The sequence below is a fragment of the Ziziphus jujuba genome, chromosome 11, assembly GCF_031755915.1.
Source record: "Ziziphus jujuba cultivar Dongzao chromosome 11, ASM3175591v1".
Classification (NCBI taxonomy): domain Eukaryota; kingdom Viridiplantae; phylum Streptophyta; class Magnoliopsida; order Rosales; family Rhamnaceae; genus Ziziphus; species Ziziphus jujuba.
In genome coordinates this window covers 11,302,524-11,316,329 of record NC_083389.1, presented here as the reverse complement: position 1 = coordinate 11,316,329, position 13,806 = coordinate 11,302,524, and the positions used below count along the sequence as shown (strand labels likewise).

The 13,806-nt window shown below is 33.8% G+C and overlaps 2 protein-coding genes across 8 annotated transcripts; one reads left to right on the top strand and one right to left on the bottom strand.

Annotated features, from left to right (window-relative positions):
* The first annotated feature begins 889 nt into the window (after positions 1–889).
* On the top strand, positions 890–2,771 carry LOC107432403 (AP2-like ethylene-responsive transcription factor BBM1). The gene is made up of 7 exons (XM_060812881.1): positions 890–1,026; positions 1,123–1,193; positions 1,477–1,565; positions 1,689–1,762; positions 1,873–1,918; positions 2,045–2,090; positions 2,191–2,771. Exons 1-7 carry the CDS (start codon positions 890–892, stop codon positions 2,769–2,771), a joined length of 1,044 nt encoding a protein of 347 aa, XP_060668864.1.
* Positions 2,772–3,199: 428 nt separating this feature from the next.
* On the bottom strand, positions 3,200–9,141 carry LOC107432422 (uncharacterized). Of its 7 annotated transcripts, XM_016043559.4 has the most exons (10): positions 7,759–8,129; positions 7,137–7,205; positions 6,812–7,021; positions 5,697–6,731; positions 5,290–5,581; positions 4,901–5,110; positions 4,544–4,717; positions 4,141–4,323; positions 3,916–4,029; positions 3,200–3,761 (listed from the first exon to the last, which is right to left on the bottom strand). In XM_016043559.4, the coding sequence occupies exons 4-10, from the start codon at positions 6,692–6,694 to the stop codon at positions 3,420–3,422; spliced, it is 2,313 nt and encodes a 770-aa protein (XP_015899045.3). In that variant the 5' UTR covers positions 6,695–6,731; positions 6,812–7,021; positions 7,137–7,205; positions 7,759–8,129; the 3' UTR covers positions 3,200–3,419. The 7 variants fall into 7 exon arrangements, with proteins under 7 accessions (XP_015899045.3, XP_015899037.3, XP_015899044.3 ...); XM_016043551.4 differs by lacking the exon at positions 7,759–8,129 and adding an exon at positions 8,935–9,141 and having other exon boundaries at positions 5,697–7,021; XM_016043558.4 differs by lacking the exon at positions 7,759–8,129 and adding an exon at positions 8,560–8,743 and having other exon boundaries at positions 5,697–7,021.
* Positions 9,142–13,806: the final 4,665 nt, after the last annotated feature.

Sequence of the window (13,806 nt, the reverse complement as noted above, 5' to 3'; positions counted from 1 at the left end):
TCCATTTGATCAAACCTTTTTCTGAAAGCAAAAATGTTTTTCAACTATGTAGCTTTAGTTCTTCCCAAAAATGAAAAGATGCCTCTGGTTGGGTTGACTTTTGCATTTGCTTAACCATTTTTTTTTTTTTTCATAATTTTTCTACCGAAAAGGGGCAAAGAAAGGATAACTTTGTATTGTTTATTACAGGGAGGAAGACACAGAAATATACTATCGGAAGGAGTTGCAAGTAGGTGTGCTAGCTGGTTGGTGGTCAACATGCATAAGATCTTTTTCTCCCTTTAACTCTAGTTTTCCCTGGCTATTTTCAGTTTGATGAGCTTAAACCCATCAGAAAAAAGACCCTCAAATTTTCTAGCAATTTTCACTTGAACAGGTTTTGCATGCAGTTTTTTTATAATTTCTACTTTCAAGAAGTTATGGCAAAAAAGGGAACTGCCTAAAAGCTTAGAAATGATCTCTTTCATATTTAAGTAAATATTATGACTTCTGTTCTAATGCTATTGACAGTTTCTTATTGCTGCAGTACTGTAGTTGTCCCAATCTTTCAATTCCATGAGGATCTGGTAGAAATTCAACTGAACAGTATAGGTAAAATTTAGTTAACCACAATAATTCTTCTTAGAGATCATAGTATAGTAGCATATATGTTACATCTTCATGTAACTTTCTTTGTTGCACAAATAATCCCATAGAACCTTTGCATGAGAGTTTTGCTTGTAGATAAATAACATTAAACAAAAACTTCATGTGTATCTACAACCCATGTACAAATATTTGTTTTTCTGTGTATAGGAAATTCCCTCAAAACAGTTGTATAATATGCAGGAATTAACTCACAATAATCTCTCTGTTGTAAATTTCTGAGAAGAGCCCAGAAGAAAAATCAATGTCCTTTAAAAATTCAAGCAGATGGCAGCTTCCTCCACCAATTCATCATCCTGCTTCTGATGAAAGTACAGCACATTTTGGAAATTTTAAAGGAGCATTTAGGATAAAATCCTCAAAATATCGTGGTGTTCAAAAGTTGGTATTCAGTACCATATTTATACCTCGTTAAGAAATATTTTGCATGACACATAAAAATAGTTTCTCTGCTAAGTGCTAACCATATGCATGCAGGCTGAAGGGTAAAGAAACATATGTAGCTCATGTTTATGACAATGGTTATACACCAACAGAAGGGCGAACAAGTAATTAATTACACCTTCCATATATATAATTACTATTCTAATCTTCAATTAATACCGTACTTCTTTAATCTTATTCTTTCATATATGAAGTAATTACTTTCTTTTTTTTTTTTTTCTTTTTTTTCTATGTTTCAGTATATCTTGGTGAGTGAAACTAAGAACGTCTTGCTGTAAGAGAGAAGGAAGTATATTAAAGTCTTCAAGTTAGAACTAGGAAATATGATATTCAGCTATATATTTGGCCAATGCTTAAGTTAATGTGCTTGGTTATCTGTTTAAGCAGGGAGATTTGAGAAGGAAGAAAATGCTGCAAGGGCTCATGACATGGTTTCTCTAAAATTTTGGGGAACCTCTGCACAAACCAATTTTCCGGTACCATGTCTCTTATTCTTAACATACCATTACTTCTCTTCATCATCTTTTGAAGACCTCTGTTGGGCTGGCATTCAATAATTTTGATCTCATAAACGTAAGAAATATACAATTATGTTGCAGATCAGTGATTATGGGATGGTACTGAAGACCATGGAAAAGATGACAGACCTCGATGTTGTTGCCGCAATTCGAAGGTAAAAATCAATAACAAATGCATGGCTTAGCATCCATCACAACTATATTGTTTCTGATACCACCCTCACATATATAACTTCATATATTTCTAACTTATATAAATCAGTAGGTGTAGTAACAGCTTCTCAAGAGGCAAATCCAAGTACCGTGGTGTGGTAAGGTATTGAATATTAACTGTTCATCGAGCAGAAAAGTAAAAAGTACAAATAGACTCCGCATTCATGCCTTTCTCTGTCTTATATGTGAAACACTGAATCAGGCATGCTAATACTGGGAAATAGCAAGCCAGGAAGGGTCCTGGAAAAGACAGCTTCTTGGGAACTTTTGGTTAAGTTTCTTTCAACACTTCTATATTAAGTCTCGAGGAGGTTAGTTCCAGTTATTTAAACTTGGATGCTTTCCTTTTTTCTCTATTGTATACAAGCAGACACAGAAGAGGAAGCGGCAATAGCTTTTGACATTGCAAGTATTGAGTTGAAGGGCTTTAAGGCTATAACAAACTTTGATATAAATAGCTACAATGTCGGCGCCATCGTTAATGGCCAAACAGAGCCACCTAAAGAAGCAGAGAAGCTGGAAGTAATTGGGGTCTCAAACAATCAGGAAAAGCAAGAAAGTTCCAGGTTTCTTAGCATGGGAATTGGAAACAGAAAGAAAAAAAGGCAAATGAATTATCATCACTTTCTAGGGAAACATAAAGGAATGGGTTACTCAAGAAAAATGAACATGTCAAACGAAAAACGGGTTAGCATTTCCTCAGGCTCACAAGTAGTCAACCACAAGGTTGGGGTTTACTCCCATCTGCAGGGAATGACATCATCAATGGAGTCCTCAAGTGGTTTTGAACACTCAAATTCCAGTGCATTTCAATCTTATAAGCAAACAAGTCGATCTGAGTCTTCTATCATGCAAGAGGCAAAAAACCCATCATCAATCTTCCAACTTTTAAGTTCCAAAGTCGGCATTCCACCACACAATGTCAACTCTCCACATGAAGAACAAGAATAAAGAGCTATTAGGTTTCAGCATGCAAGCTCAAGTTGTTTCAAGCCTTTTAGAGAACAATAACTCGGGAGATTGATGCTTTAGTCATGGTTCTAATTAGTTGGGTAGGATTTCCTAAAATCTCTTCCGCTATTCAACTTGTTTTGCATATAACTCTGTATAAGAACATGAAATATTACAACTATCGTGCTTTCAAAATCTATAGCTAAGTTGTTGTTAAAGCTGCACGAGCACACATAAAGAATGTAGATGAGGATTTTGAAGATTTTGGATTGTTTCAAAGTAATCGCTGATATCCTTCTTTTGGGCTATGTTTCTGATAAGCGATTTTATATTTTGTTTATTTTCAATGCCATTTCAATAAGATATCGACAAGTGTTCGTCGATTTTTTGTAAACCAGATTGCACTAAATTCAATAAGCCAGCAAAAATTTTACTGAACAAAAATGTACTCTGTAAATGCTGTATATGATATCAAAACTCCATACAAGAAATATCACGGCGTCCACCACAAATTTGAAATCTCTTAAAAACACTTTGAGCCATCATGTTCTTTGATCTTCCAATATTAACAACTTATCTATGTATTGTCCACATTTTCCTTTGTTACATGAACCACAGATTTACATACAAAAATCCCTGTTCCAACATTCATACAGACCAGACCTCAAGGAGGAGCTCATACCTTTCATTTAGGCAGGTCTGCCTTGTATCCTCCTTGTGTTTTCCATTTCCATTTTCTATGTTATTTGGTGATGATGGCAATTTTTCAATGATGGAAGCAAGAGGACAATCTAACTCCTCAAGTTCCTCATCACTGGTATATCCCTTTCTCTGTAGAACAGATACATTTCTTGTCAATTCAGATCTCCCTCCTGCCTCTGAAATCTTTTCTGCCACTGCAGTAGATGGAGGAGGGGTATACACAACTGGTGCCGCTGCATAAGGGAAGCTTCTTAGGGAGTCCCCTGACAATCTCCGCTCCACAATGCTCTAAATGAATGGAACAGAAATATTTAGTTTTGGCAGTGCGGTCTTATATAACAACTGAATAACATTTTAGGCTTAAACAAGTAGATAATGAAAATCAATTGGCAGGGCTACAAGTATGTCTCCATTACAAGATGAAAAGAAGACATAAACATACCTCAGCATTTAGAGCCTCCAACACAGCACCTGGAACTGCATCTGGACAGAACTCATCTGGAGTGAAGTTGCAAAGTATGCGCTTGATCAATGGAAGACTAATTGATGGGCATACCTAGAAGACAATTGCAACAGACGGTTCAATAAGTTGATGTTGAGGAAGCAACTTGTAGTAATCATGAATATTTATAGAATGCAATACAAATGTGATTAAATATCAATCAACCTCCTTTCTTATTGATCGGTCCATAAGCATGTCTTTTGGAAGCATCAGAAGATCACTCAGGGAATTAAGAAGAAGGAAGGATTTAGGTTCACCATCTCCACCCTGCCCGTCATCATCTTCTTGCGGGGCATCATCAGCATCCATGCCGAACATGTCAGTTAGCCATCGAGACCAACTTCCAACCTGCACAAGAAGTAGTCCCCTAGTGTTATAGCATAAAAAAGAACAACAGTTGAAAAAGAAAAAAGAAAAAATTCCACTTTCAGGTGAAAAATCCATGTTATAACATGGATTTTTGATAAAAGAGAGGTTACTCCCTGAAGACATATTTTGATAGTTAATGAAAACACATCTCTTCCAGGAACAGAGAGAGAGAGAGAGAGAGAGAGAGTATGGTACGTACAGAATTTTTAAGTTGTGCACCAGAACCAAAACTCAAATCCCCAGCTGGAATAGGTAGAACCTTGGGATCCAGGATGGGATCAGACACTGGATCAGTAGGGATCTCATGAGCTGACTCACGCAAAATAGCATTGAACATTGCTACATCAAGTCTGGCAACACATTGTTCCATAACCTAAACCAATAAATTATAATTAACCCCTCCAAAGCAAATGGAAGTATGAAACTTATAAAGCTTACTTTGCTGAAAACCTAATCAAGACTAGACAACTTTCTAAGGTTAAGATTAAATTCAAATGCTTATTAAAAAAGAGTTGAAACAACAGGCTGCTGGGAATAGTTAATAAAGATTGTGTACCATTCTCGCCAACAGAGGCAAGCAACCACACTCATGTCCCCCAGCTCGAAGAGGACAGAGTCGTTGAGAGGCATCCTGGAAAGCATTTTTCCACAGACTGATAGAAAAGCTGCCTTGCTGCTGATCACCCAGGGCTGGTCCCAGCAGTCTTCCAGAGGTCTTATCATTGGACAAGTTATCAACTGGAGATTGCATATTTGGAGTCATAGCCTAAAAAATAAGATTCCATGTAAGAACCAAAATGAAGCAACAGATACGCGTATTCACAGTGCCGGGCACCAGCCAATAAAACAATAAAAGAATAAGAGCAAAAGAATATATTATTGTTTTCATCATCTCAGAGGCCATTAATTATATTGCAACCCTCACTACAGTTTCAGTAGATTTACCTGCCACCAAACTGACTCAACTATCCGTGAGAAAATCCAGGATTCAACTTTCTCTAGTGCAGCAGTGAAAGTCCCTGTCTCCTGCCAATCATCAACAAACTGCATAAAACCATTTATTTGTTTACTACCAGGACTCCCCTTCCATTTCAGTGCTGTAGACTTCATTTCATTTCCCTTGCCATTCCCATGTGACTTAGCAAACTTCGTTGCTGGACTTGAGTTGCAGGAACCACCAAATGCTTGAGAAATGACTTCCCTTAGCACAACAGTGTTTGATAACCAGAAGGTCAACCTTAATGCATAGAAAGGAAAAAAAATGTCATTTGTAGTTTCCAACAATTGAAGTCGTTTAAAAACATAAGAAAAATAAAGTTCCAATTCATAAATTAACATGATAATCTGTTTACCTTGGGACATCATTACCACATGATTTTGCAATCAAAATAAGCCCAGATACAGTGTTTTTAGCAATTGTTGCTCGCTTATACTGGGTCCAATGCTTGCAAGCATGAATATAAAGTCTAGAAAGGCGGCGAGCAGGTGTGTGCACTTTATGTGCAGAGCTCCCATGCTCTGGTACTATGGAATAGAGAGAAATTTCAAGAGCTGCAACTTCTCGCAGTTCTTCTTCAAGTTTCTCAATTCTCATTTCCATTTCTTCAATCTTTTTTTGCAAAGAAGTCTCAAACTGATGTTCACCATTTTCTTCAGCATAAACTGCATCATCGTCACTTCCAACATTCTGGGCACCAGGTAAAGTCTTATCCAGGTGTGCACCATTTGAGGTCTCATCCAGGTTTTCACCATTTGAGTTCTCATCCAGGTGCGCACCATATGAGGTCTCATCCGAGTGTGCACCATTCGAAATCTCATCTGAGTGTGCACCATTTGTGGTTTCATCCAGTTGGAAGCCGTTAGAGATCTCATCCAACTGAGCACCATTTGGGATCTCATCCAAGGTATCACTTCCTTTCACCTCTTCAGCAGGCTTATCATCAAGTCCCTCAGAGGATTCTGATGAAGGTTTAGAAGGAACATTGACACTTTTAGAATTGCTTTGATAGGAGTTTTTGGTGGTAACTCTTGAAGGCTTTCCATTTGCATTATTAGATTTTTTGGGAGTATTACGTAATGCCCTGGCTTGTGGTTTGCTAATTTCACGATCAGATTTCTCCTTGGATCCTCGTTGACTGCTTGCTATTGAATTACTCTTCGCATTACTTTTTGCAACTTTTGAAACTTTTTCTGCTTTCTCATCCTCAGTTGTCAGTGGATCCCCTTGAGATGATAAGGAATCCTTTGTCGTCTCAGGATCTGAAACCTCTTCCTTCCCCTGCTTATGCTCTCCGTCCAAATCAGTAGAATTCCCATCTAAAACTTCCTCCATGATCTCTTTGGAAATCATTTCATTGGCTTTCAGATCTTGAGATGGCTCTTCAAACCTGTTGACATCATCCACATAATGTATAACCATGTTTTCATAAACTTCAGAGGGCTCTGTGCCCGTGTTCAAGTCACTTACTAAAGTACTGGAGTCTGGTTTAGAATAAGATGCTCTAGATTGACTGTCTTTTCCATTCAAAGTTTTGCCTGAATTCCGTTGATTAAGTTTTTGGTCTCTCCTTTCAGTTCTTTTAGAGCGCCTTGTCTGGTTATTATTTGTAATTTTACTTTTGTCAACCTCCTTCATGATTGAAGATCTATATTCTGCCGCCACAATCAAATGGAGAAGCTGTGACAGTGAAGGAAGATTAAAATCATAAGCTTTACTAAGTTTCTTTTTCTTTTACATGTAATAGAAAACAAAAATTCAACTCTAGACGCATAATGCATCCCCCAGCACCTACCTCTCATGGAGTGACTTCCTTCACATTCAAAAGCACGAAATACTTCTTCCTGCCCTTTGTTCAATGAATCTGCCATAAGAAATCACTGTATCATCTACACGGACTTTTCCAATAACCAAAAACAAACAAGTAATACACACTCATACAAAATAGCATAATAGTAAGCAAACAATTTCTATTATCGATTTTTGTCACAAAAACAGCGGAAGCAATGGAAGGCAAACTGGTAAAGAGTGGAGAACCATTTACCCATCAATACATAATTAATCGCAGAGAATGAATGAATTACCACCCATAAAAATTTCTGGATTCGCAATCAAAAAACACCAGGTTCACTCTTTCATATCATCCCCAAAACAACTCTTAGGACAGAGCATAAACAAAATCCTACACAGGAATCTAGATTGATATCAAAAACACTTCTAGAATATGTGTCATATGTGAATAGACACACTAGCGTTGGTAAATGGGAAATCCTAGTTCATAGAATTGATGTATAAACACAATAGGAATAAAGCAACCAGAAGCACAGACTGGAAAGAAAACCTCAAATCCAGAAGTGAAATGATCTTAGTTCACAACATCTGGTACGGCGGAAGACGCAAAACTATATTCACTTTACCATTGTTTAATAATGGATGGACCAAAAAAGCTGGAGTAACATGCTCAAACAGAACCTTCTCTCTCTGTTCTTCAACCAGTCCATCTCAAACCTACCCTGAATATGTTTTTTGGGTATGAAATTAATAAGCCTATAGAAATAATAATAATAATAGAGCAGGGAAGAAGAGGGACCACGCCAATGGACTAAACAACAAAACTTTCTCATTCACAAACCCAGTAAATCTAGGATATCTCAACCTCGGATAAAAAGGCCTAAACCTCAAACATTTTACACGCCTGTTTCTAGTTTCTACATTTTTTCTTCAAAAAATTAAAAAATAAAATAAAACACACCTAAATGCATGTGATGGAAAAATAAACCATCCAACCAAATTGATCTGAAATCTATTAGACTATCAAATGCAAATAGAAATGAAAGAAACTTTCCATTCCCATGAAAGACTGCTTACATAGCAATCCTACTTAGAAGTCAATTTTCGATAATGGTATTGCCGTGACACTCCAAACTCACCGTCGGTAAGTCCTAATTGTTGATGTGGTGAGACCTGGACCACAAAGAAAGGACGTCGACTTAACGAAAACAAAATTATAAAAAAAAAATTAAAAATTAAAAAATTAAAAAAAAATGAGAAGCTTCAACTTGGAGATTTGAAGCGACGAATGTTTACTTCTTCGTTGTTCTTATTACGAAATTGAGAAAATGTTAAACAAAACAAGCGCAGCGAGTAGTAAAAGCTAGGAATCGTTTATATGATCAGTAGCTAAAAAGAGAAAAAGGCCAAAATTCAGGAATTCAAACCTCCAAAATTCAGCTGGAAAACAGAGGGAGAAAGAGAGACATGCGAAGTTTCGCATTTTGGCACAAACCAAAAAATCAGAGAAAAGCCAAATTGTAAGAGAAACTGACAAAATTCCAGTGATTCATGAACAAGCTCCAGATCAAAGCAACTCCATCGCGAATAATAACAAAAAATTCAAAGAAAAAAAGAAACTTTCCGTCTTGTCAATTTTCGCGGTTTTTCATCAGTTACAATCACCATCAAAGAGGGAAAAAAAAATATATATATATATATCACCAAGGAAAAACAACAACGAGCGAAAAAAATAATAATAATAATAATAAAAGCCGTAAATAACAGTGAAAACACAAAGACCGAGTAAATGCCGAACTTACAGAAGCTTTTTTTTTTTTGGTTTTTGCTTAGCTTTTGACAATGCAAATTGGAAGCAGACAATCTTCGGGATTATCACTTCACTTTCTCTCTCGTATTCTCTCTCCAACACTTTCTCTCACTATATTTATAGCTGTACTTATATAAGCAGGTCCGACCAGCGAGTTTTCTCTTTCGAAGCTTTGGAAAGACATTGGCTGAGTTACGAGTAAGAGCAAGTGCGCGAAGGCGGTATTTAAAAAGGGTCTGAAGGCTTGGGCTGGCTGCGTACGGACTCGATGAGAAATGGAGTGGAGTGGTGACCGGGTGAGGCTGTCGGTGGACGGAAGGTTACCGGTTATTACCGGTTACGTTATGCGTTACGTGCAAGATTTACTGGTATACCTAAACTGCCATCGCTGTCTTTACAGAATTACCGGTCTGTCAGTGTCATTGACTCTTCAATCCCTCGCCTCGTTTATTATTGAACCGTTTGATTGATGTGGGGTCTCAAGTGGGACCCAGTTTGTCATTTCATCTTATTGCTACCATCACGAGGGGCCCATGGAAGCTGTACTGTCCAATGTTTTTTTCTTCCATTTACGGATTAGGCATTCATTTTTTATTATTATTATTATTTTTTTTTTTATTCGACACTAAAACATAATTTTGGGTCATTGGGTGCTACCGTTGATCAGAATATCAACGGTTGGCGAAGCGTTGCACTCATTGTAGAATGTGGTTTAAAAATTGTGTGAAAATGTTGTGGAATTGTTGGTGAGTTTGAAAAAACAAGAAGGAAGAATGTTATCAAAAACTTAAAACAAAATTAAAAATTAGAAAAACATGGGAAGAAAGAAGAAAGAAAAAACAACAATAATTTTGGTGGGACCAATGATGTTATTTTTTAATCTTTTTTTTTTTTTTTTTTTGGAGGCATGGACCAATGTTTTGTTTATAACTTTTGCTAGCAAAAACACTTTTATGTGTGGCAATAAAGTGGGTCAATATTAGTAGTTATTGTATTGTATAGTATACCTCATTTTTCTTATGCGACTAACGACCTTATTGACAGAAAATGATAACTTTTCAGCTGCTAAATTAATGTCCATTCCAAATGTAGAAATCTGACCTAATCTAACTATGAAGATTTTAAGGTTATATGTAAATGATTTGGTGCGTGTGAAAAAAGGTCATTTTAATTATGATATTTTCATAAGTAGTAATTTTTATACGTATCTTTAAGTTATTGCAATGTTTACCATTGATGACAGTAATCTTGCTTTTCTCTGAAATAATTTGATGGACAAGGGTTACACAAATTTTTGTTTTCTTTTTCCTTATAATTTCTAAAAATAAAAAGATAAAACTGAAAACGGCAAAAAGGAAAAGAAGTGGTTAAATGCATTGAATATGCCAACAGGGGTATTTTGCTTTAATTTATTGAGGAGACAATGCCTACTCAATGATCAAATTTTAAAGAAAGACTATGTGTATGGATGTTTAATGCCACGATTTTTTTTTTCTTTTTTTTTAAATGACCAAATCTTTTGCAAGATACGCCCATTTAATCTGTCTAGTTCAAAGTTGTGAAGAAGTTTATCCAAAGATTTAACTAGTTTAAATATTAGCAACAAAAAAAATAAATAAATATGAATAAATAAATAATATTATTATATATACATATTTTTATCATTTTATGTTTTATGGACTATAATTAGGTGATGGATTTGGTACCACAAAATAGAGAGAGAGAGAGAGAGAAAGAGAGAAGATAACAATTTAGCATTATCACACTGTTTATGATATGTTTATGGTTCATTTAATTATTATACCCACTTAATTTAATACTCCATTTGATTGGTAATTGCGAAACAATTTTCTTTATTTCTATTTATTAAAAAGTTATGTTGATCAAAAACATTTTACACCAATGATTATCGATATTGGTTTTGTTTGATAATTATAAATAAGCCTTTATTTTTTATTTTTTTTTATTTTTTTATTTTTTTAAAGTTGTTGGAAGTAAATAACTGTGCCCGTGATACCAAAATACTGAGTGTTACGTGTATTCCATGCTCTAATTTTGCTGAAACATTTTGTCGTATATTAGGATTCATGCTGCATTTTATAATTGTTTATTATTATAATTGCTGAGTCATGCAGTGCCAAATCCACGTAGGATGATGAAGCTTAGATTGCCAGCTGGTGTGGGGTCCACTTTGGTACTCGATATATGTCCAAATTCATAGAAAACAGCATGAGCTCACAACAAACCACTTTTTTACTTTTTGTTTTTGTTGTTTTTTGCCTTTCCAAATCTTAAACTACTTTTTTTTTTTTTTTTATTAGCAAGAGAAAAATAAGAAAACATATAAAAGCAACTTTGTTTTGTTAGTGTCCAAAAGAACTAATTATTTTGTTTATTTTGAATAACATGTCTCAATTAGGATCTTTTAATGTGTTTATTTTAATTATATGTCGTGTTTGTTAATGTGTTAAATTTTTTATTTTTACTAAATCATGTATAATTTATTTATTTATTAGTGTTATTGATAACAAAAATTTATTAAACATACTAATTATTTATAAAAGAAAAAATTAAAAAAATAAAATAAAAACTAAAAACCAAGACAATGTCAAATTGTGATGTATTCTATGGTTATGCTTTTTTTTCTTATTTAAATTTATGATTAATTAAAATATCTAACTATTACAATTCATACGAACAAACAATTGAAATAAACAAATTATTTTCAATTCAAAAAAAATAAAAATCAAACGCATGATAAAACATGTCTCAAATATAAAATATTGTAACATGTTAATATGATATTAAAATAAAACACATAGTTGCCATATCATGACATGTTCAATTATAAATAGATTATCAGAGCATTTTCAATAGGTTTTTTATAAATTTTTTATTTCGAATAAACAATTTTTAAAAATAAATTTCAAATTTTTATAAAAAGCCAGATATATTTTTTATATATAATATTTATCAAATTCTAAAATTATTATATTATATTAATATATTTTAATTACTATTTATTATCAAAAGTAAAAAAAAAAGAAAAAAAATATACTTCATTGATAAAATAAAAATAAAAAATATGATAAAAAGAATATTGTTAAAAAAAAATTTTAAATTTCATTTTTTATATTTTAAATTTTTTTTTATTATATGAAAAATATTTTTTATTTTAAAAAAATAATTTGGGGATGGTCTAATAGCATCTAATGTGTATACCGATTTATATAAAACAAAGAAAAATTCTCAAAAAAGGCAGTGAGGCAGTGGGTGCACCGTCAGAGGAGAGGATGGTCCATTTCCTCGTGCACTGCTCTCCCACCGACAGACGTTTTTCTTCTTCTTTTAATTTTCTCTTATTTTTTTCCCAAACAAATGATTGAGTGCGACTCAACTTTGTCTCCCAGCACAACCTCACGGTCCTCACCTCTAAATAAAAAAATAAAAAAGAAGAATCCACTTTTATTCTTCTTCTTCTTCTTCCTTTTTTTTTTTTTTTGGTTTCCACCCCATTCTCTAGAAAAGGCAAAAGGCTAGAGGGACTTACATAGCTTAAATTTAATAATTAATAGTAACGATGTAAGATTTTATTATTATATTTAACTTTTTTGTTTTTCCCTAACATAAAGTCTCAGGGGAAAAAAAAAAAAAAAAAAAAAAAAGACGATTTTCTTTATAGACAAAATCTGCAGAATTTAGGTCACATTAATTTTGTGAATCACAAATTAATTCACCCTGCTTTTAAAAAGATTAAATCAACCCGTGACATGAGAAGATGGGAATTAATTCATTGTTTGTTTGTATTCTTCAAAGAAAAAAAACCAAAAACAAAAATATTAATAAATATCAATAGAATAATATATTAAATATAATTTCTATTGATACGATAGTTGAAGGCGAAAGAATTTAAATTTGAATAATTATATTATGAACGAAGCAGCATAGCTCAGTGGTAAGGCGCTGCTACTTGCGCCCGCGAGGCGCTGCTAATGCCAATATTAAAAAATAATAATAATAATAATTATTATATTATGCATTTCTTCTTCAAAAGATAAAATTTGTGACACAGTGGTTTTGTTGGGTTGATTTGGAAAGCAAAGCAAATTACTGTTTAGTCAAATACCCAATAAACTAAGTTCAATCAAAATAGACAATTAAGTAGGTAGGATGGCAAACATCCAGAGAAACAATGGCTCTACAACCAGAAATTTGGGGTCCCACTGTAAAGCAGTGGAGTAGATAAATCTATAATCTCTACAATTTAAATGATCATTTATTTGTTGAACTTTGACATATTTTAAGTTAATTGTCCTCATTGTATTTCATTGCCAATCTTTCCCATGCCGCCATTTCCAACTTCTTCACTTCTCACTCCTTTATGTTCGGAACATTCAGATCTATTATTCTATGTAATATATCAAATTATTAATTGAATACAGAATGACCAAGTTTGCATATTAACGATTGGATGCGGATAAACTTGTACAATTATTTCTATGTTTTTTTTATTTTTTTTATTTCCTCTTTAAAAAAGAAAGTTGGAATGTCATATCAATATGTTATCATACTATATTGTTAAAAAAATTGACGAGTGGAATTTATTTTTATTTTACGGCATTAGATGATGATAACAAAGAAGTTGAAAAGGCAGAATTACAAAAGCACATAGAAAATGTTCATATCCTAATTAACCATTCCATTGGGAAATACTGTAAAACTTAAATAATTTGAGAATGAAATTAATAAAATAGGAAATTATATTCGAAAACGAAACCAATGAACAAATTTGAAACCACGTGGGTAAACTTTACTCCATGTGCGTTGTGAGAATATAGAATATATGGAAAAAGATCGATGCAGA

Bases quoted from the DNA above. Each gene is read 5' to 3' on its own strand.
- LOC107432422 (XM_016043551.4), bottom strand. From the start codon at position 6,979: ATGAAGGAGGTTGACAAAAGTAAAATTACAAATAATAACCAGACAAGG. The intron at 5,582-5,696 runs GTAAACAGATTA...CTATGCATTAAG, and splicing joins TGTGGTAATGATGTCCCAAG to GTTGACCTTCTGGTTATCAA. The intron at 4,718-4,900 runs GTACACAATCTT...TTATTGGTTTAG, and splicing joins TGCCTCTGTTGGCGAGAATG to GTTATGGAACAATGTGTTGC.
- LOC107432403 (XM_060812881.1), top strand. From the start codon at position 890: ATGTCCTTTAAAAATTCAAGCAGATGGCAGCTTCCTCCACCAATTCAT. The intron at 1,194-1,476 runs GTAATTAATTAC...CTGTTTAAGCAG, and splicing joins ACCAACAGAAGGGCGAACAA to GGAGATTTGAGAAGGAAGAA. The intron at 1,763-1,872 runs GTAAAAATCAAT...ATAAATCAGTAG, and splicing joins GTTGTTGCCGCAATTCGAAG to GTGTAGTAACAGCTTCTCAA.